Source organism: Neophocaena asiaeorientalis, unplaced genomic scaffold, assembly GCF_003031525.2.
Source record: "Neophocaena asiaeorientalis asiaeorientalis breed wild unplaced genomic scaffold, Neophocaena_asiaeorientalis_V1.1 scaffold30, whole genome shotgun sequence".
In the NCBI taxonomy this organism is placed as follows: Eukaryota; Metazoa; Chordata; class Mammalia; order Artiodactyla; family Phocoenidae; genus Neophocaena; species Neophocaena asiaeorientalis.
Window position 1 is genome coordinate 9,134,781 of NW_020174923.1, and position 20,417 is coordinate 9,155,197.

The window sequence follows — 20,417 nt, forward strand, 5'->3', positions numbered from 1 at the left end:
GGATTTGAATCGCGGCACCGCTCGGCGGCGGCGGGATGAGTACCCCGTTGTTGCCCCCGGCCTGGCAGCTCTACCTCAAGGACCATCGTGTCTCCACATTTAAGAACTGGCCCTTCTTGGAGGGCTGCGCCTGCACCCCGGAGCGAGTGAGTCCGCGCGGCCTCCCGGAGCCCCCAAGCCCACCACTGACACACTCGATTCTCTCAAGTCGAGGAGTCTCAGCAAGACCCCAATCCATCACAGATAAGATTTCAACTATGTCAAAAGAAGCTCTCCTTCCCCAAAAGGATGGGGACTCATAACCTATACCACTGGGCTAGAAAGAAAAAGTACATGCAGATATTTCTTCACCTTGAGAATACCTAAAAGATTTTAAAATAAAATAAAGCTAATAAGATGAAGTAGACATGGGTCAGACTGTTATTCTGCCACGAGAGATGGCAGATAATGGCAATTTCATCTTTTATTCATACTAACAGCAACCTAAATTGGCAGAATCAGTGGTACTTGATTACGTATAACTGGTTAGTGATCATATAATCAACTGCTAATGCCGTCACTACCTATAATTCATCCCACCTGTATTCTTTCCCTTTATGACACAATCTTAGCCCAAGTCCCATTCCACACACACCATCTCTACCACCACCACACTGCTCTGTGAGCAGCAAATCCTTGCTTCTTGCTGACCTCCCAGGCCTAAGTGTGTTGGGTTTAGAAGTCACCAGCAAGAGGCTATGGGTGGCCATCTCAGGACAGGAGAGTGTGATGGGCCTCTCACTAAATGCAGAGTCATCACAGGGATCTGAGAGGGGAAAACTCATAATGAGAAGTAATTCTGGTTACCTGGGGTCTGAGTCTTAAGACAATAAGGAGGGAAAAAAGAAAGGAAGATGGAGCAAAAGAGGAAAAGGAAGTGCCGTCAACATGATGTAGTAAGAATAAAAACAATTCTGGTCTCCTTGTCAAAGGAACTAAATTGGTTCTGATCCCAACTATGCTAATTGGCTGTACGGCCTTGCAAAAGTCACTTTCTCCCATTGGGTCTCAGTTTTGTTATCTAATGTATAATACAAAGTTAATCAGGTTATCTTCCAGCTCCAGACACTATTTTAATGAAAAATGAAGGTAAGAAAACACTACGGAAAAATTTATCACAGGACTCTAAAAGTCCTTTTCCATATAAGGACACAAAGTAAAATATGTAAAAGAAAATTTATTAAATGAGAATGTATTATTTTTAGTTTCAATGCAATAGACTAAGAATTTAACCTTTTTCCTACTATGTTCAAAAAAACTCGTACAGATAATAAATATGGCTGATGTGTCAAGCCATCCTTCTCTATAGTGAGACCAAGATGCAGTGCAGCCCTCTGTGGGCTCCCAGATCCCGGGAGAACCCCTCCGCTCTGGGGCCTGAGCCGAGCTCTCCTTTGCAGATGGCCGCGGCCGGCTTCATCCACTGTCCAACTGAGAACGAGCCCGACTTGGCTCAGTGTTTCTTCTGCTTCAAGGAGTTGGAAGGCTGGGAGCCAGATGACGACCCTATGTAAGTCCCTCAGGCCAGCCTCGCTGGGCTTCCGGGGTTCCCCAGTTCCATCAGGACCGTTTGTTCTTTGTTTTTATTTATTTATTGTTACATCTTTATTGGAGAGCTTTACAATGGTGTGTTAGGTTCTGCTTTATAACAAAGTGGATCAGTTATACATATACATATGTCCCCATTATCTCCTCCCTCTTGCGTCTCCCTCCCTCCCGCCCTCCCTACCCCACCCCTCCAGGCGGTCACAAAGCACCGAGCTGATCTCCCTGTGCTATGCGGTTGCTTCCCACTAGCTATCTACCTTACGTTTGGTAGTGTATATATGTCCATAGGACCGTTTGTTTTGACTTGGGCTCCCCACAAAAAACATCTAAATTTCGAAGTATTATTGAAGGACCTGCGGCTTTCCAGCCTCGTTTGTGCCCTAAACAGCTGCTGTAAAGCTGTTTCTCTGCTGGCACCTTGGTGAAGCTTTCAACCTAATCAAATCTGATTTGGCCGAATGTCCTCCTGGGTGGAGTGTTGAAGAAAGGCTCATTCTTGTAGGTGCTTGATACCTTTCCGGTTAGACAGAATACTGGAGCAGATCCTGTTGTGACCTAGGGATGTCCAGGTGCCTTTCTTGTTTAAGAGGTTTTAAATCTGAAGCTTTTTTTTTTTATAAATTTATTTATTTGTTTTTGGCTGCGTTGGGTCTTCGTTGCTGCACGCAGGCTTTCTCTAGTTGCGTCAAGCGGTGGCTGCTCTTTGTTGCGGTGAGGGCTTCTCATTACGGTGGCTTCTCTTGTTGCAGAGCACGGGCTCTAGGCGCACGGGCTTCTGTAGTTGTGGCAGGCGGGCTCAGTAGTTGTGGGTCGTGGGCTCAGTAGTTGTGGCACATGGGCCTCAGTAGTTGTGGCACATGGGCCTCAGTAGTTGTGGCTCACAGGCTCTAGAGTGCAGGCTCAGTAGTTGTGCGACACGGGCTTAGATGTTCCGCGGCATGTGGGATCTTCCGGGACCAGGGCTCAAATCCATGTCCCCTGCACTGGCAGGCGGATTCTTAACCACTGCGCCACCAGGGAATCCCTGAAGCTTTATTGAACTATAATTCATACAGCACAAAAACCACCCCTTAAAATAGTACACTCAGTTTTGTTTTAGATTTTGTTCTTTAGGGCATCTAGTTTTCTTTTTTATTGTGTGCATATATTCATACAGACAACAATATTCCTGTAATGTAATGCCACATTTTCCCCGCACCGTTTTCTCTCCTGTCAGAATCAATTGCTTCCACAGCTTGAACTTTTTTTCCCCGTAGAGAATCACCGGAGTTGTTTCTCTTCTTGGCAAGAAGAGTGTTGCTGTTTTCCCTAATGTGTTTGCTCTCATGACCCAGTATTGACTGGGATGATATGGTGATCATACCAGGTATCACTGGGGAAATATTGGTTGTATTCTTGGGAGTGAATTTCCAAGTGCTATAATATTTTCAGATTATAGTTACTATTGGCTGTCCTTTTGGAATTTGCGTGGCTGGGTGTTCCTTCCAGCCTGTTCTGGTTTTTGTTTTGGTTTTTTTTTTGGCCGTGCCGCGCGGCTTGCGGGATCTTAGTTCCCCAACCAGGGGTTGAACCTGGGCCCTCAGCAGTGAAAGTGTGGAGTCCTAACCACTGGAGCACCAGGGAATTCCCCAGACTGTTCTCGTTATAGTGCTGTCCGCTAGCAGGGATAATTCCGAATGCACAGAATGATGGTATGAGGCAGAGGAATTCACTGGAGAAACTGGGTCAGTGGTGCCCTTTTTCCAAACCAACAGATTATGTAATAATTCGAGTGAAATGAGACAACTGCAAATGGTTCCTGAAGGATTTTAAGGGCTTTGACATGTGATACCTTTGGATTTATACTCTGTAACACTTTTCCTACTAATTGCTAAAAGACTCCAGGTAGACTACATCAGCCACAGGATATGGGTGGGGCTGGGGGGAGTCCACAGAGCAAGAAGGTGCTGAGACAAGTTGTGTGGGAATGTGGGTCCTGCCCCTGGTTCCGTCCACTTCAGACTTCACACCCTGCTCCTGAAGCAGAGCAGTGTGTGTCTGTGAGGTGGGGAGGGGGCCGGTGGTAACAAACTTGCCTTTCTCCCTTCACCTGAATTTTCTCTGTTGACGTGCTTGTGTGTTGCTTTTTCTAGAGAAGAACATAAAAAGCATTCATCTGGTTGTGCTTTCCTTTCTGTCAAGAAGCAGTTTGAAGAATTAACCCTCAGCGAATTTTTAAAACTGGATAAAGAAAGAGCCAAGAACAAAATTGTATGTATTACTGGGAATAAGAAGCAAGCGCAAATCCCGTTCAGCATCTTTAGTGCTAAACTCCCTAGCCCGTCACAAGCACTGCATAGACGCTTTTCCTCAGTAAGCACTTTCTGAGCCCCTCTGATGGGTGTGTGTGTGGATATAACAGCGTAGAAAAGCATCTGTCCTGGAGTGTGGCCCTGGGGTTGTGCAGAGAGAAAAACGTATCCCCTGAGTAGAGGTGTCCTCAGTGTGCGGTTACCTCTGGTGGTGGGACATGTGATGGCTAGGCTGGCATTTCTGCCTTTAGTGACAACTGAGATGGTAGCTCATTTATACAGGGTGTGTTCATGTGTTAGCACTGGTGGGAACAGAGGGTTTGGGGACACAGAGTAGAGAGCATATTGGGAAAGGGGCATTATGTGTGTTGGGAGAAAGAGGCACCAGTCCTGCTGGACCTTGAAGGGATTTCTGCAGGTGAGCTTAGGCTCTTGCACTGGGTTATTGGAAGAGTGAAACAGTGAGTCCACAAAGAGGCAGCTCCCAAGTAGCCCGGGCTGTAGAGAATTAAGGTTACCAGAGAAAACCAGGACTCCCAGTTAAGTCTGAATTTCAGGTACACAACGAGTAATTTTTTAGTATATCTCACATTTTGTATGGCTGTTTACTAAAAAATTACTCGTTTATATGATGTTCACATTTAACTGAGCAGGCTCTATCTTTATGTGCTAAATCTGGCAGCTCTACAGAGAGTAAATATTCAGGTATTTAATCTATTTTTAGCAAAGCCCTGGGCAGGGAGTCCAGATGTACCAGTTGTCTCTGCCACTCACAGACTTTGTGAGTTTAGGCCAGTCTTGGTCGTAGTTTCCTTGCTGTAAAATGGAGGATAGACTCCTGTGGTTTCTGAGGTCCTTTTCCGCTTGAAAATCGTATTCCTTTTTAGAGATCAATAGAAATAATTCTGTGTAATATGGTACCTTTTAAATGCTAAGGACAAAATTGAAAATTTTTTCAGGAAGTGAGAAGAAATCAGTGGTCAGTAAAGCGGTGTATTCGATGGAGGTCTTGGGAACTGCAGGGCTGGAATTGGGAAGGGGGCTAGGGAGGGCCTTCGAGATTAGGGGTCAGCTCGTTTTCTGTGAAGTGCCACAGACGGTAAGTATTTAGCCTTCGTGGGCCACAGAGTTTCTGTTAGAGATTATTCTTTCTTTGTTTTTTTCCACAAGTGTTTAAAAATGTAAAAAGCATTCTTAGCCTTGGGTTAAGAACGGGTCATGGAAAAAAAAAAAAAAGAACGGGTCATGGGCTGGATGGATGTGTCCCACAGGGCGTAGTTTGCCAGTCCTGTTCTAGGTGAAAGACAAGCTTTGTGTACTTCAGGAACAGTTGTGAGAAAGCTGTGAGAAGTCCCCCAGATCATTTTAAAATGTATATATTTGGGGGGAATTCCCTGGCAGTCCAGTGGTTGGGACTCTGTGCTTTCACTGCCAAGGGCACAGGTTCGATCCCTGGTCGGGGAACTAAGATCCTGCAAGCCACGCGGCACAGCCGAAAAAAAGAAAGAAAAGGAAATCAAAGAAAATTTAGAATTCAGTCCTTCAGTGGCACTAGCAGCATTTTATCTGCTCATTAGCGACATGTGGCCAGTGACTACTGGACGGTGCAGATAATTGAACATTTTCATCATTGCAAAAAATTCTGTTGGACAGGGCTGCTCTAGAGTGACACCCAATTTTGAGGTTTGTTGCAAATAATTTATCACTGATATAAAAATTCAGGTCCCCTTGTGTCCCTAGGCACATTTGCATGTGAATGGATGTGGACAGTAAGGTTTGGGGTCAGAGTGCAGGGAATGGGCATAACCAGAGGCCTGTCTGCTTCCTGCTAGAGCTCCTGGATGGCCCCTCTAGGGTACATCGCTCCTGGGGGTGGGATGGCGTGCGGACCTCGACTGTACCGTGGGGTGGAAATAAGTTGGGAGCTGAACTTTTAAACCATTTATTAAGTCAGCTATGGGATTGCAGCACACAGCTGTAAGGCAAACGTTTATCCAGGTGAGATAATTACGTGTTGCAGTTTACAAATACTGAAAACGAGGAACAAGTGTTGTTTGTCGTGATGCTGTGAATTTCTGAGACCCTGCATTTAATTGAGATGCTGCTGGTCAGTTCGACAGGACCACTGGTCAGGCAGCCACCTGAGCCTGACGCTGGGCACGTGTGCGGCTGAGGTAGAGCCGGGGCTCAGGGTCTGACCCTGGAGTGCACCACGTGCTCCCTGCTCCTGCTACTTCATCGCTGCCACCTTCTTTTGAAAACAAGTTACCTCTATTGTTTTTCTTATTAGAAAACATTTAACCCAATAAAAGTCTATTGTTTGTTTTTTAATGTGGCAGAGAAATCAGGAGAGTGAAAATTAGGGAGGAGGTTTCTGGATTTGTTGATGTGATGGTCATTTGTCCCCCTGGAGAGAACACTTAGCAGAATGAAAGGTTGGAAGCCAGGTTTAGAGAGCTGCTGCAGGTGGAAGGTTTCTCTGTTTGAGGAGCACACTGATGCTTGGCGGCGTCTGTTGAAGTGAACAAGAGGAGGGCTTCGGACTTTCTGTGCGAGCTTCAGAGGCAACGTAGGGGAGTGGGGAAGAGCAGGGCTCTGCCACAGACTAGCTGGTACCCCTGAGCTGGATGCTGCTGTGGACCTCGGTGTCCTCATCTGTGTAATGGGGATAAAGGTGGCACCTACCTCATGGGGACGTGGAGCAGTGAGTGAGTTAGGGTGTGTGGAACAGGTAGAATGGTGCTTGGTACAAGCAAAGCGGTCCATCAGTGTTTTCTATTATAATTATTGTGGGACAGCTCAAATTAGAGCTAGTTGAGGAGAATTCCCCAGCGGTTCAGTGGTTAGGACTCGGCGCTTTCACTGTTGGGGCCTTGGTTTGATCCCTGATCGGGGAACTGAGATCCCACAAGCTGAGCGGCATGGCCGAAAAAAAAGAGAGAGAGAGAGGCAGATGAGGTGAATGAGGACATTTACCCCATATAGCTGGGCATCTCTATTCGAGCATGCCTAGAGCTTCAGTTTCATTTGTCTATTCTTTATTTCCAGGCAAAGGAAACCAACAATAAACAGAAAGAATTTGAAGAAACTGCAAAGAAAGTCCGCTGTGCCATTGAGCAGCTAGCTGCCTCGGAGTGACGCCATCCCCACCGTCACTGCCCCGCAGGGACACAGACACATCCTTTCCAAGGCACAGCCCTCAGCATGACCAGCTTTCCTCTGGGGCCTCTTAACTGTGCCTTAGGAAAGGAGAACATCAGCATTTTGAAATTAGAATATTCACCTGTATTTTTGGGGTTTTTCCTGAAGGCGGTGCCCGGGGGCTGTTTCTGTTGTACAGCTGGTGCTAAGCACAGCGATGGATTCTCTTTTTCTCTTGGGTAGTGTTTGCTTTACTGATTCCCGGACTTAGGGTGAGGGGAGAAGTTTGTCCACGTGGGTAGAGCCCTTTTACAGTGACCTGTCTGGGCTTCACACTGACGACTGGCTGTCCAGCTGAGATGCGATGTGTGAATGTGATCATTGGTCCATTGTGACTGGACAAACAGGATTAAGAATGCCATTTTAAATTTCATTTGCATAATAATCTCCATTTATCGTGTGCACTTCTCATGTTCCAGGTGCTCTGTATTATCTCACGTTGACGTCTGCAGGTCCTGTGACCATACCTTTTTACCCCATCAGGTCTGTGGTGTCTCAGCAGCTCCCTTCCTCCCAGGGGGATTGTACAGACCCATCCCTGCCACGCCTCTGAAAGTGCCCTGTGTGTGAGGTGTCCCTCGCCATCCCATCTTGTGATTTTCAGGTTTACAAGGGGGAGCTATGGGATTAGACCCTAGACTCTGCCTCTGGACTTGATCTGTGTAAGAGCCCTTTCCATGACTGTAGCATGAGCGGCTGGGGGTGGAGGGGATGCAGAAGGACTGATGTCTGAGAGTAGAGCTGGCCTCCTGCTTTTGAGGGCAGCTGAAGGTACTTCTTCACCTCCAGTGGCACATGGAAAGTTTGCAACATTTCTCTATAGTAGACGAGGAGAAGGTTGTCCTTTGTGCCAGACAAGGAACTTTCCAGAAGCCTGGCTCACTGCTTCTTCCTCTTTAGTTAGCAGGGCACACAGAGGGGATTCTTCCTGGGAAGTTTTGCTCTGGACCAGCGATCATCCATGGACACAGCAGGCAGGGGTGGGATGAAAAATCCAAGGAAGGAGTTCCTGTTCTTAATATTTCTAATACTCTTCAAATAGCTACTTCCCATTAATGATGTGGATTAGGCAGCTGATAATTCCACTGTCTCTCTCTGATGTGCATCTTCCTAAAGGAATAAATTAAAAAGTGGATTGGAAAACGTCTTTGGGGGAAACTTCTTAAAAACATAGATGAGTCGTTTATGTTGTCTGCAGTCTTGCAAGATCACAAATTCAGTGGTACTTGAGTTTCAACACCAGCACGGACTAAGCAGAGGGTTGGAGCAGTTGTAAAAAAGGCATGTGGGACACCCACTCCGGGCCCTAACTGTGCCCTCCAGCGGTGTGCTTGCCTTGTGGGCTTGGGACTGGCGCCTGTTGAATCGGAGCTGCAGTTTCCTCACCAGTGATGTGGGGATCCTAGAACCTTGTTGCCTCAGCTGGCTTTTTTTATTGTAGCAACATGGTTTTCATTTGAGGAGGAGAGGAATTGAGACAAAGCCCTCAGCCCCTCTGCACAGCATTCTGCAATGTTGTTTTCTTTTTTTTGTTTGTTTGAATTATTATTTCACAGAACAGGACAAACTACAATTAAAAGTAAGCACAAAGCCTTTCTTAGTCACTGGGGGCACCAATGTGAATTTGAGATGGATTTGGAGACAAAGTAAAGTAGCAGGAGATATCTAGCAGCAACTGTCATTTACGAAATCGCTGCACAGTTAGCCAGCCCTGGTGAGGCGGAGGGCGCATACTGGCTGCTCCTCCCCGAGAACAGGGCAGTGGCCTGAATCCCTTCTAAATGACTTGGCTCAGAGCTGTGGAGACTTGGTGGGCCGCTGCAGGCGGTCTGTCAGCCCTGAATGGCTGTGTCTCCATTGCTCCACGTCTGTGCCACATTCTCCACATCACCACCTCCGCACGGGTACCCTGCTGTCCTCCCCGAGGCCGGCTCACGCAGGGCTGAGGCCTGATGTTAAGATGATAGATCTAATTTCATCCTCCTTCACGAAGTTAAGCTGCAGGGTGGATTGTTACTGTCCTACTGGAAACCTCTGGGGGTCATCTTGGTAGTTGCCAAGGATAGAAACTATTTCATTTCAAACACTGCAGACCCTACTGGGCTTTTAAAATATTGTTGGCTTTTGGTGGTGGTCCCTTCTTAGCCTGCCAACTGATCCTTCCCGCCCCAGCGGTTGCAGGGGGGGATGAGTCCTCGCAGAGAGACAGAGCCAGCCTTGGCCTCCTCTGCAAGAGCCACTTGAACCCAGAACCATTTGTTTGTGTCATCTGGACTCATTCCATGTATAAACCGGCTATGAAAAATGCACCTCAGACTTAGGTTTTTCTGCCACATCTCAGTCAGAGAGTAAAATGAATTTTTCCCTCCAAGTTTGGAGAATATTGCAGAGGTTTTTGTTATGGGGGAAAAAGCACTCCCGCCTTTATATTCATCTCAGCTGCTTATTTTTGATATTTGTGCCAATCTGTAAATGGATACTTCACTTTAATAACTGGTCCTTACAAACTGGCTTTGTAGAGAAGCTGAGAAAATGTTTTTGCGCTCAGTTTCCTTTGCACAGTGGGTATTGCTGCAGTTCTCGGCTTTGTCGGGCTGTGCTGTGGAGCAAGGCAAAGCTGGGGCCGACCGCTCAGACCATCTTACACATTTCCTCTTCTAGAAACTTTTGTTCTAAAAACCATATTTATTGCTGGACCTTAATGGCCGCCAGCGTCAGGAAGTTTCCTAGACATCTATTAATGAAGTCTAAGACCCTTGCTAAGGGCAACAGCCTCAACCTTCTCTCGAATATGTGTCTGCCTCTCAGGTTCTCCACGTCGGAGGGAGTCTGGAAGGGTTGTAACTGGTGGTTAATGGTGTCAGGTGTGACATGGTCAGAGCCTGTGGGCAGCCTGGGGAATGGGGATCTTCCATTCTCAGCGCTGGGAAAGATAGAGCGCCAGCCAGTCAGCCATTGGCTGCAGGTTGCCACTCCCTTGGGATGCTGACCATCCTTTGCAGGTTGTACTCACTTAAAAAGAAATAACAATTGCCAGTAAAGTCTCGTGTGATCTTACCCCCATTTTTTAGATGCAGAAATGGAGATTTGTAAAGAGGTGAAATAGCTTGTCCAAGATCATACAACTAGTAAGCATTCAGGTTGGAATTTGAATCCAGGCTGTCTATCCCCAAAGCTGGGCCCTCACTGTCTAATGACAGTGCCCAGCCTTGAGGGGGTGCAGCGGGGGATGGCTTTTGGCAACAGCCTGACCCCAGGCGGCTAGTGCTGTAAACCGTCCCCATTCCGTTTTTCAGACAGCTTTGTCACAAAGGCCCTCATGTAAACTGACACCTGCCTGCTGAGGCTTCCATGGATCCTCACTGTACAAGTTTTAACTTTTTATTTTGAACTAAGTTTCACAGGAAGTCGTAAAGCTAGAACAGGGTTTCTGTGTACTCTTTGCCCAACCTCTCCTGTCATAACTACAGTACAGCGTCTGGAGTCGCTTGGCATCTAAGGCCTGAGTTGAGAGGAGGTGAGCGGTACAGCCCAGCGAGCTCTGAGCCAGGCTTACCATCGCCAGGGAGTTCCTGTCTCGCCCTGGGTGAATCTAGCTCTTGAAGCAAAGAGCCAACTGAGCTGTAGGTTTTCTCTCCACTGGCCCAGCCTACAGCATTTGAGCCGGCTTTCAGCTGGCTGGGACAAAACTGGGGCCTAGGTTTCTGTGGCAGTTTTCCACCTGATCTCCAAGGTGGTGACGTTTGTCCATCTGTTCGCTCAGACACTTGAGCACCTGTTGTTCGCCAGGTGCTATGTCCAGGGCTTGAAGCCTCCTGCAGTGAGCTCACGGGTTCCTTGTTCTCTGAATGGTGGGAAGATACAGGCCACCTGGTAGCCATATGAGTGTGTCCGTGGAGCACCAAGAAGATGACAAGGAGCTATCAGAGCATCCTGCTTGTCAGGAACGAGGAGGAGGCTGCCAGATGGATGAGGAAGGGAAAGATGTGCCAGGCAGAGGGGACGGGAGGGTCCATTCTGGGGACAGCAGGTGCATGCTGTGATGAGGGGGAGGGGTGGCTTGCTCCCGTTTCCCTCTTAGCAAAGCCTGTCAAGGCGGCCACGATGAGCCCCCCATAGGCCTGTGAGTCCTGGGGGATGAGTGCGACCAGCCATGCGGCTGCCGCCCCGCACATCAGTGCTTCCCACCTGTGACCCCAATCATTCGAGAACCCTTTAGAAGGGTTGGCTTTGACCGGAAGAGTCTACCAGGATGAATTCGCTTCATAATGCACCCTGAGTGAAGGAGTTGACCTGTCGGGAAGGGTGACTTAGGAAAGTTCATTTTCTGTTGGAGGATGTTTGCCAAATGTGGTGAGATTAGTTGTAGTATAGCTGGTGCTGAGCTGCTCTCACAGTAATTTCGCCAGTGGTTTCAGCTGTTTCCCAGTCCTGCGATGGAGGCCATTTATGGCGTCGTCGGCCTGGAGCAGGAAGCCTGTCACTGGACTCCGGCATCCTGTTCTTTCAGCTTCTGTGAGTTAGTTCAGTGTAAGTTTAAAGGAAAGAGCTTGGCTGCAGCCCTCTTTTGTCACATGTAATTGGGATTTCTTCCATCAAAGATCACGCCTGCCCCTGATTTTGGTGGTAGTGGTCTGATGCTGGCTTTGAAGAGGTCCTGACAGCCTGGTGACAGGCTTGGTGCTCACAAGTTCTGGATTGCAAATTGATGAAAGGAGGATGAATAATGAAAAATAGTGGGTCATTCTAAGCGGTACCTTTTCACTGGGCTACGGTATAATTTGGATCCATCTCAAGAGAAGTAGATTGGCGGAATTCATCCAAGTGGCCTCTCAAGGACCAGTACCCACTGTCTGAGGACAATGCAATCAGTGGCTCTGACTTACACATCTAGGGTTTAAAACCCTGAACCAGGGCTTTAAAGCAATAGGGAGTAGACTGCTCACCCGGCCATCTACACTGCAACATGAGCAGGATACATGTCTGTTCCTCTACAGAGACGTGGGGCTCTGGAGGCACAGTGGCCTCAAACAGCACTTGTCGCTGGCCCTGACAGCTGAATCCTGCTCTGTTTAAGTTTTATGGGTGCAAAGGAGACCCTTTCAAACAAGCTCAGGCAGAGAGGCAGGGGCACTGGGAGGAAGCGTGTGGAGCGTGCAGCCACAGGGTTCCTCTAGTTCTCCCTAAACACAGTCACGATCGTAGCTTAAACACACACAGAAGCAGTGTCCATCTCTGTCATATTGTGAGGTGTGTGTTAGGGTCATTACCTGCTTTTCCAGCTCCACCCCACTCTCCCCTCCTCCCCACTCCCACCACCACCTGCCGCCCTGCCTTTGTAGATGGCTGCTACTCCCTGAGCACCTGCTTTTCTCTGTCTGCCTCCTGGATTCTTTCACCTTCCAGGCCCACTACCCCCTGAGAGAGGAGGGCCCCTGGCTGGCACCCAGCTTCCGGAGCAGGGGCTGGGGGAGGGCTGTCAGGAAAGAGGGTACTGAGACTGCCACAGCTAGGGTCACTCCCACCCCAACCCCGCCGCGTGCCCCAAGCCTGTCTTGGGTGTGGCGTGAGGATGACGCGTGGCCTGCATGGTACCACACTGTTCCATGCCTCTCTGTCTGAATGGAAGTATGGTTTCAGTAACTTTGCTAGGACCGCTTTCACTTCCTGATTATATTCCTCAAACCTAGAAGAACCTGGTAGAGAAAAGGGGGCTGAGAAAACCAAACACTTGGAAATGAGAGCCCTGGGATGACCCTAAGTCGAGAAGCTGCTCGTCTGAGAAGTTTCACCCTCAGTGAGGCCTCTGACCCCCGTCTCTGCCCTGCATCAGGGGAGGGGGACAGCAATGCACAGTCCAGGGACCTGGGAAGGAGGCCCTCCCGTCTCCCAAGATTGAACCCGAGAGCCTCACTGTGACAGCCCCAGCCTGTCTGTCCCACACATGTCACAGGCATGCTTCTGGTGGGGGCCCCTCTGCCTGCCACCCCACTAGCACCTGACACCTGTCCTAGGAGAAGCTTCGTTTATGTTTGTGCGTGAATGATGGACAGGCAGAGGCTGGCCTTGCCTCACTTGGCATTTGTAATTGGAGCTAAAAGGAAGCAAGACACCTTCCTTCTGTAGCCCCTCACCAGCCCACCCAGTTCATCAGATCCCTCTGGTGCTTGGTCATGGAGACTGATGAAGACCAGGACGCAGGGCCAACCGGCAGCCGAGTGCCCCAGTATGTGTGTGCACGGGGTGGTGGCGGGCTGCCTCCCACCATTCAGGCCGCCTGCTGAGCCCCCGCGCAGGCCATTTCAGGCCCCACCCTCCCTCCTCAGCCGGCCATCTGGGCGCTGAAGAACCGGAGGGTCAGAGAAATTAAGAAATTTGCCCAGGGACCCACAGCCAGCAGCCAGCTCGCTGGGGATGCTGGCGTTTGAACACAGCTCAGGGGCAAGCTGGGCGGGCTATCACGCGATCACCGACAGGTGGGAGTTCCCGACGAACTGGAGGGGCACTGCACTCAAAAGAGCCCCGGGAGTGCCCGCCTGCCGCTCGGCTCCCCACTCCCCGCTCCCAGCGCCCCCTCCCCGGCCCTGCTCACCAAGTGCCCCCCAGCCCTTCTCCCTGGCCCTACTCCCCCAGGTTCCAGAATGCCCTCTCCCCCCACTTTTGGCTCTCTCCACCCCCTAAGTGCCAGCTTCCCGTGCTCCCCCTCACCCTCTGGCTCCCTCTTCTCCCCCATACCCGACTCCGCTCCGGTCCCTGCACCCCCGACCCGCAAGGCCCGGCTGGGCGCGCTGCTCAGCTTTGCACTGCTGGTGCCGCCGTGGCCAGCGACCAGTACCTCCTGCAGGTGGCGGACGCAGGCAACCACAGCGGCCACCCTCCCACCCGCGGCTCTGGCGCATCTGCGAAGGTACCGTACCGGCTGCCCCTCCCCCGCGTGGCCCCTTCCCCTCAGACCCAGGGGCCACACCCCCTCCTCCCAGAGCAGCTCTGAGAGGCTGCCCCATCCCCTGCCTGTCTGCCCACAAGGGGGTCTCTCGGGCACACCTTTCCCCCAACTGTCTTGGTGACAGTCTGGCCGGAGGAGGAAGGGACTCTGGCTCAGGGCCTAGCCAAGGGTGGGAAGTGAAAAGGGGGGCACTGGGTGGCCCCATAAGGACCCCAAGAGCCTTCCAGAGCAGGAACCCTTGACAGTCCCTTGGCCTCACCCTTTGGGGGCCTGTCTTGCGTTAGAAGTGATGGCACATCACTTGGTAGATGGCAGGACACTGCTGGGTGACCTGGGACCTTGTCCCTCAACCTCCAAGTTCTGATCTGTCAGATGGGGAGAAAATGATGCCTCTCTGGATGCAGGGCTCGGGGTGGGAGGAATTAGGGAGGGGAGACACGGGCAGGCCCAGTACCCAGGGGTGCTCAGCTGCTGTTCTTGTCACTTGTCTGCAGGGGTCCTGGGGTTGAGCTGGGAGCCAGTGTGCAGGAGGGAGGTCCAGGTGTGGGGAGCTGGGGCCCTGGCAAGGACAGGGCTCCTCAACCCAGTGACTGGGAGTTGTTTCTTTATTACCGTCCAGGGCTCAGTCTGGTCACCCCATCAGCCCCGGTCCCTGCCAGGCACAGCCAGGGCTGTGGCGCAGGGCCCCTGTTCCCATACCCCCGATGGCCTGACACACAGGGCAGAAAACCGGAGCACCGCGTGGCTTCAGACCCGGGCAGGAGCGGGGAGGGCTTTCTTCGGCGAGGGGTGGGGAGAGGCAGTGGGCTTCCACACGCACCCCAGCTGCGGGCCTCGCCAAGCTGGGGCCAGCCTGGGGACCTTCCCCCGCACAGGGCGTGCACAGGGTGGCAGGGCTGTGCGTGAGCATGAGTAAACGAGTGTGCACATGTATGTGAGCACGGTCAGTGTGTGTGTGACACAGCGCCTTCCTCGGAGCTGCCGGGGAGGAAGGACAGTGCAGTTTACAGCCGCCCCACAGGCAGCCTAAGCCTCCGAGGCTCTCCCGACTTGCACGTGTGCACGCATGTGTGCCCGTGTGTGCGAGAGTCAGAGGGCCCCTTTCCTGTGCAGGCAAAGCCTGGCTTCCACGTGTGAGCAGGCCCAAGGGAGGCCTGAGGGCAGCCTCTCTGCAGTGTTTGAAACTTTTCGACAGGCATCCACGTAGGTCTTATTTGTACATTAAATAAACAAACAAAAGGTCTTGAGCCGTCCAAACCCGTTTGGGGCCTCAACTCCAAGTGGCAGGAGAGAACCTGATGGGGCCCTGTGGCCACCTCTCGGGGCCCTCGGCTCTGGTTGGGGGTGAGAACCTGCAGGCCACCTATCTCTGAGAAGTACAGGGTGGGTCCAGCCCACCAGGTTTTGCGTTCTTTCTGCTTTTTAGGGCAGAACAGCTGCATCCCCCTGATTGACCCCTTTGCCACTGAGAGCCTGGATGCCTCGACCTTGGTGCGGCACCTCATCTGTGAGTGCTGGTGTGGCAAGCATTTCCCCATCCTTCCTTAATCTCCAGGCAAGGCTCAGAACCCCCTCATCCTAGACCCACAGAACTGCTTCCAGCTGGACCCTTTGTTGCCCAGAGGACATTGCCATATGTATCTGAAAAACCCCATGACTGGCCTCAGCCCCCATGCTCTGCTATTGGCTTGTGACCACAGGCGCCCGACCCCCAGCCTGTCCTGCCCTCCCTATGCCCCTTCTTGACTCTCCTTTATGTTTCCAAATGGGTCTACCCGGTGGGCATCTCCCACCTGGTGAGTTGGGGGCACGTCTCTGCTGCCCCAGAGAAGCCTGGGAGGTTGGGGAGGGTACTGGGAAGCCTCCCTCGCCCTGGGCCTCAGGAAGGCTGTGCCAGGACAAGGGGTGGCCCCTGGGAGGGTCAGGTGGTTACCGTGGAGACATCAGAGGGAATCGGATGGCCCAGCTCCTCCTCTGGCCAAGGCCAAGACAGTCCCGAGCGTCCTACGAAGGAGGACCTCCAGGCAGACAAGGCTCTGCAGTACTCAGCTGGGCTTTCCTTGGGGGGCCGGTCCGGGTCCCCTCCTGCTCCCTGAACCCCCTCTCCCGGCAGCGCTGCGCTGAGCCCTCGTGGTGGTCCTGCCCCTGAGCCTTGTCCTTGTCGTGTGCGGCCGGATCCGTGGCCTCCTCGGCTCCCCGGTCCAGAGCCTCCCCCGGCTGCTCTTCATGGGCTGCCGCTTCTTGTTGGGGGGTGAGTCTGGGGGCTGTGAGGGCCGCAGCTCCTGGCAGTGGGGTGCTGCCTCTCCTGCTGCCCCATCCCCTACGCCCCCAACCCCGCTGCTCTGAGCCTGGGGGCCCACCCTGGCCGTTGAGCTGCAGCAAGTGGGGGCGCCCTGGGTGGTGCTGGAGACTGTGTAGGGGCAGGGATTCTGATTGTGAACCCAGAGCCAGGGACTGGGGCCAGGGAGCCCCAGGGTTGAGCTTCCAGGCGCAGGAGGAACGAGGATCTCTGAGGGGTCCCAGGAACTGCCCCGCTGGACCTGCACAAGGGGTGGCGGACCAACCTGCACCTGTTCCCTGTCCTTCCCAGATCACCCTGGTGAGGGGGCAGTGCAGGCAGGGGGGTTGGCATCTGCCAGACAGGGTGAGACGGGACCTTGGAGTCCTTGGCAGTGACCCCAAGCCAGGCCCAGACTGCAACTAGTAACAGTGCATGAGCTGGCGTACATCTAGCCCACAGGCTCTGGGCCGAGCCCTCCCTCAGGGACACAGCGTTGCAGGCACTCGGGTCGCATCTTCCTGCTGAGATGTCCGAGGATTCCCCGAGCTCAGCAGGAAGCTTGTCCTGGAGTCCTCTTCACTGCCTTTCGGTGCTGTCTGCCCCAGCCAGCCACCCACCCGCTGTCCCCAGCTGCCCACGGCTGGCTGTCGCTGACCGTGGGTTGGAGGCTCCTCAGGGTCAGTCCTCAGTGACCCCTTCCATCCAGGACCAGCCCTGAGCCGAGTCTGATGTCCTGGGCCAGCTCCACTGTCAGGGCTGTGGCACGAGGACCAGAACACAACGGCCTGGGGCTCCCTCCTGGGCAGGTCTGCGTCCTCCCCAGGGGCTGCTGGGCCCTTTGGGAGGCCTTGGTCAGGAGGGAGTAGGTGCCAGTTGCCAGGGGCACCAGCAGCCTGGGTGTTTGGTGTAGAGAATGAGAGCAGGAGAAATTTGTATTGAATTGGTATTGCGCTTGGAACCAAGGCACTGGCCGGTGGGCGGAGGGAGGGTCTGCAGGCAGCTGCTAGGGGGCGCTCCGCTGGCTCCGAGGGCGAGCCGGCAGTGGGCCTGGTTCCAAGAACACCCTGTCTGCTCCACTGCTCAGAGGCCACACTGGCTGCACCTCTGCTTTCCTTGCATGGCGGGCACCCGGTGGAAATGGATCATCTGACATCACCGTCAGGAGCCGGCACAGGTGGCCCAGGTGAGGCCAGTGCTGGCAAATGCACCAGCTCTGGGGGCTCTGAGACAGGAATGTCACACCAAGGGGACCTGTGTGAGGCCAGATCACCCCAACCCTCCCCATCACCATCATCACTGCAAGAAAAGGGAGGGACACAGAGAGCTCCCGCATGACACTGGCTGGGTCCTGAGCTAGGGAGCTGGGGACGGACAGGGCCTGGGGTGATGAGTTCTACAGCCATCACCCCAGGCTCTGTCCCTTCTCTGGGTCCCAGTGAGATCCAGACCTGGCCCTGAAGGTCAGATCTGGTCAGCCTCTTGCTGTGGCTGGGCAGTGTCCCGAGGGAGCACCGTACATTCCCTACAGTGGGCACCAAGGGCAGGCCCTGACGTCAGCCTGCAGCTGTGGGACAGGGGCTGACTCTCTGGGCTGGTCCCTCTGAGCCTGGGTGGACAGGCAGGTGTCCCAGTGCCCAGCTCGTTGCTTGCCCCTGACCCTCCAGGGTCACCAGGCACTATGTGCAAAGCCAGTCTTCTTCCTTTGTGCGGAGATGCAGGGTCGGAGGAGGAGGGCATCCCCGTCTGGTGAAGGACAGGGGTTATAACAGGAGTTATAGGAAGGGGCTGAAACTCAGACCTGGGGAGGGGAGAGGGCCTCTGGAAAGAGGTACACTGAGCTAGGGCCAGGAGGGGAGGCTGGGGCCCAGTAAAGTGGGGAGGGGGAGCTGTGAGGAACAGGGGACGGAAGTGCAGGTCAGGGGCCTGGCTCAGAGCTCCCCCCACCCTTCCCGGCTGCCAGTACAGGTCACTGGCCACGTACGTGTGTGTGTGTGTGTGTGTGTGTGTGTGTGTGTGTTGGGAACTCCAGGGGGTATGGGAGGGTGCTGTATATGTGGAAGCAGTTATGTGAGTAGGGACCATGTATTGGGGGTGTAGGCTGTACTGTTTGCAAGGCGGTTTTGTGGAGTGAGGTCCTGAGGTTTGAGGACTGAATCGGAGCCTCCATTTTCCCCAAAGGCCAGTGGGCAGAAGCTTCCGAGGCTGTGTCTGCACACCCACCTTGGCCAGGGGCCCAGGCAGGGCAGGCGCCCCCAGCAGGCAGACGCGCTGAGTGGTCACTCTGCACCCCCTCCCCCAGGCGCCCTGACCCTGACAGGGGTCAGCACCTACATCAGCTACTCACACCTGGCCTTTGCTGAGACGGCCCGCCAGGACGGCCCCCGACACGTGCAGGACATCTGCATCAGCTTTGGCTGGTCTGTGGCCCTGGCCTGGGGCTCCTGTCCCTTAGAGACACTCAGCGGCATCCTCCTGGTCACAGAGGCTCGAGCCCTCAGCCTAAGCCAGCAGCCGGGCGCCCCCCACTCTGTGGGCGTCTGAGTCCCAGGCAGGCAGGTCATGGCACAGGGGCTCGGTTTCCCTGTGCATCTCCTGAGATTGGGTGGTCAGAGCCCGGCCCTGAGAGGCCCCGGGAAGGAGGCTGGGGGCTCGGTTCTGAAGGCCTGGCTGGAGTCCTGGCTGGGAGGGGTGGCCTTGGGGTGAGCAGGGGGCTGAGAGCAGAGCTGAGAATCCAGACTTCTCTTGCCTGATGTTTGGGGGGCTCCTCTGCTCTGTTGTTTCTTTAGGGCCTAAGTGGTTTAGCCTCCTTTTAGAGGTGAGAAAGGTTGAGTCCCAGAAAGAAGCAGCAGCGAAGGGCCGAGGGCCGGCTTGTGGTGGTCGTGTGAGGGTGCTGCTCCTGGGAGGTCAGCGGGCCTCCTGGCCTCTTGAGACCATGGCCTGTGCTCGCCGCTCCCTGTCAGTCCTGGTGTGCCACAGCTGCCCCCGTTCCTAGGTACCTGAGTCAGGCGGAAAAGCTACCCCAGTCCTCAGGAGGGGGCAGTTCGAGAGAGAAGCAGGTACCCGGCAGACACCCCCCGTGCCAGGCGCCGTGCTGAGCGCTGCCCGCTCGTCCACTCTGCTCGTCCAGTCTCCCAATCACCCTTCACAGCAGGTCCCATTCACCCATCTCACGGAAGGAAGACAGGCCCAGATCACCCCAGAGCAGATAGCAGAGCCCGTGCCCACACGGGCCTCTATTCTGTCCTCTCCCTGCCCCTCCCCAGGGCAGGCGTTGCTGGGGAAGGGACTGAGGACTGGGGCGACCCCTCGGATGTGCAGGTGCAGGGGGAGCTCAGGGGGCTGGACATGCCTTTGTTCCCCCTGTTTTCAGGCCTTTGTCCCCGCCCTGGTGCCGCTGCTCCTTCTGAGGGGCCGGCGCTCCAGGACCCGATCCTGGTCTGCAGCTCCCTGGGGAATGTCTGTGATTGCCAGGGCCGTGTGGGCCCCTGAACAAGCAGGTGTGGAAGTCCTATGGGGCGGGGGAGCCATGCCAGGGTGGAGAGGGAGGGGGGCCACCCAGGGTGGCAGAGGCCAGAGCCTGGAGTTCTGACTGCAGGCTCCTTGAATGGAGGCACACCCAGGCCTGGTGCTCCTCTGAGGCCAGACAGACGGGAAGGTGGTCGGCCCGCCCACGCTGGTCATCGTGGTCTAGGGAGGCTGAGGCTCCTCTCCTGCCATGCTGGGCAGTACCTGAAGCCCTCCTTGGCCTTCGTTTCAGGTTCAGGGCCCTCCTGAGTCTGGGGTGTGTGCTGGGGCGTCCACAGCGGCCTCTCTTGTGCCTCGGTCTTCCCCCCACCCCCCGTCTCCCTTTATTGCTTGGGAAGTTACAGGAAGCTCTGGGGGCATCAAGGGAGTCCCACTGAGGGACAAAGAGCTTGGGGGTTAAGTGGGGCCTCCCTTCCTACTGGTGTTTTAAGCATTTAACATTGTGTCAATTTGTCCTTAAAGAAATCAGCTCGTTCTGTGTGCAGTTAAACCTTTACTCTCTTAAAACTTTTTAGAATAGACAATACATGCCCATGGCTTACAAACAGTGCAGGGAAACCCTGTTACCAGCTGTGTGTGTGTGTGT

At 53.6% G+C, this 20,417-nt stretch overlaps 2 protein-coding genes across 2 annotated transcripts; both read left to right on the plus strand.

The window, feature by feature from the left end:
• Window positions 1-18: 18 nt before the first annotated feature.
• Window positions 19-8,209, plus strand: BIRC5 (baculoviral IAP repeat containing 5). Its single transcript, XM_024761086.1, has 4 exons — window positions 19-146; window positions 1,440-1,549; window positions 3,720-3,837; window positions 6,927-8,209. The coding sequence occupies exons 1-4, from the start codon at window positions 36-38 to the stop codon at window positions 7,014-7,016; spliced, it is 429 nt and encodes a 142-aa protein (XP_024616854.1). The 5' UTR covers window positions 19-35; the 3' UTR covers window positions 7,017-8,209.
• A 5,043-nt stretch (window positions 8,210-13,252) lies between these two features.
• TMEM235 (transmembrane protein 235) lies at window positions 13,253-20,080 on the plus strand. The gene is given in 11 exon segments (XM_024760623.1): window positions 13,253-13,305; window positions 13,762-13,886; window positions 13,889-13,954; window positions 13,957-13,986; window positions 15,452-15,532; window positions 16,139-16,276; window positions 18,606-18,811; window positions 18,814-18,854; window positions 19,299-19,362; window positions 19,677-19,803; window positions 20,064-20,080. Coding segments are annotated over 11 exon segments (948 nt in total).
• Window positions 20,081-20,417: the final 337 nt, after the last annotated feature.

Bases quoted from the DNA above. Each gene is read 5' to 3' on its own strand.
- BIRC5 (XM_024761086.1), top strand. From the start codon at position 36: ATGAGTACCCCGTTGTTGCCCCCGGCCTGGCAGCTCTACCTCAAGGAC. The intron at 147-1,439 runs GTGAGTCCGCGC...TCTCCTTTGCAG, and splicing joins GCGCCTGCACCCCGGAGCGA to ATGGCCGCGGCCGGCTTCAT. The intron at 1,550-3,719 runs GTAAGTCCCTCA...TGCTTTTTCTAG, and splicing joins GAGCCAGATGACGACCCTAT to AGAAGAACATAAAAAGCATT.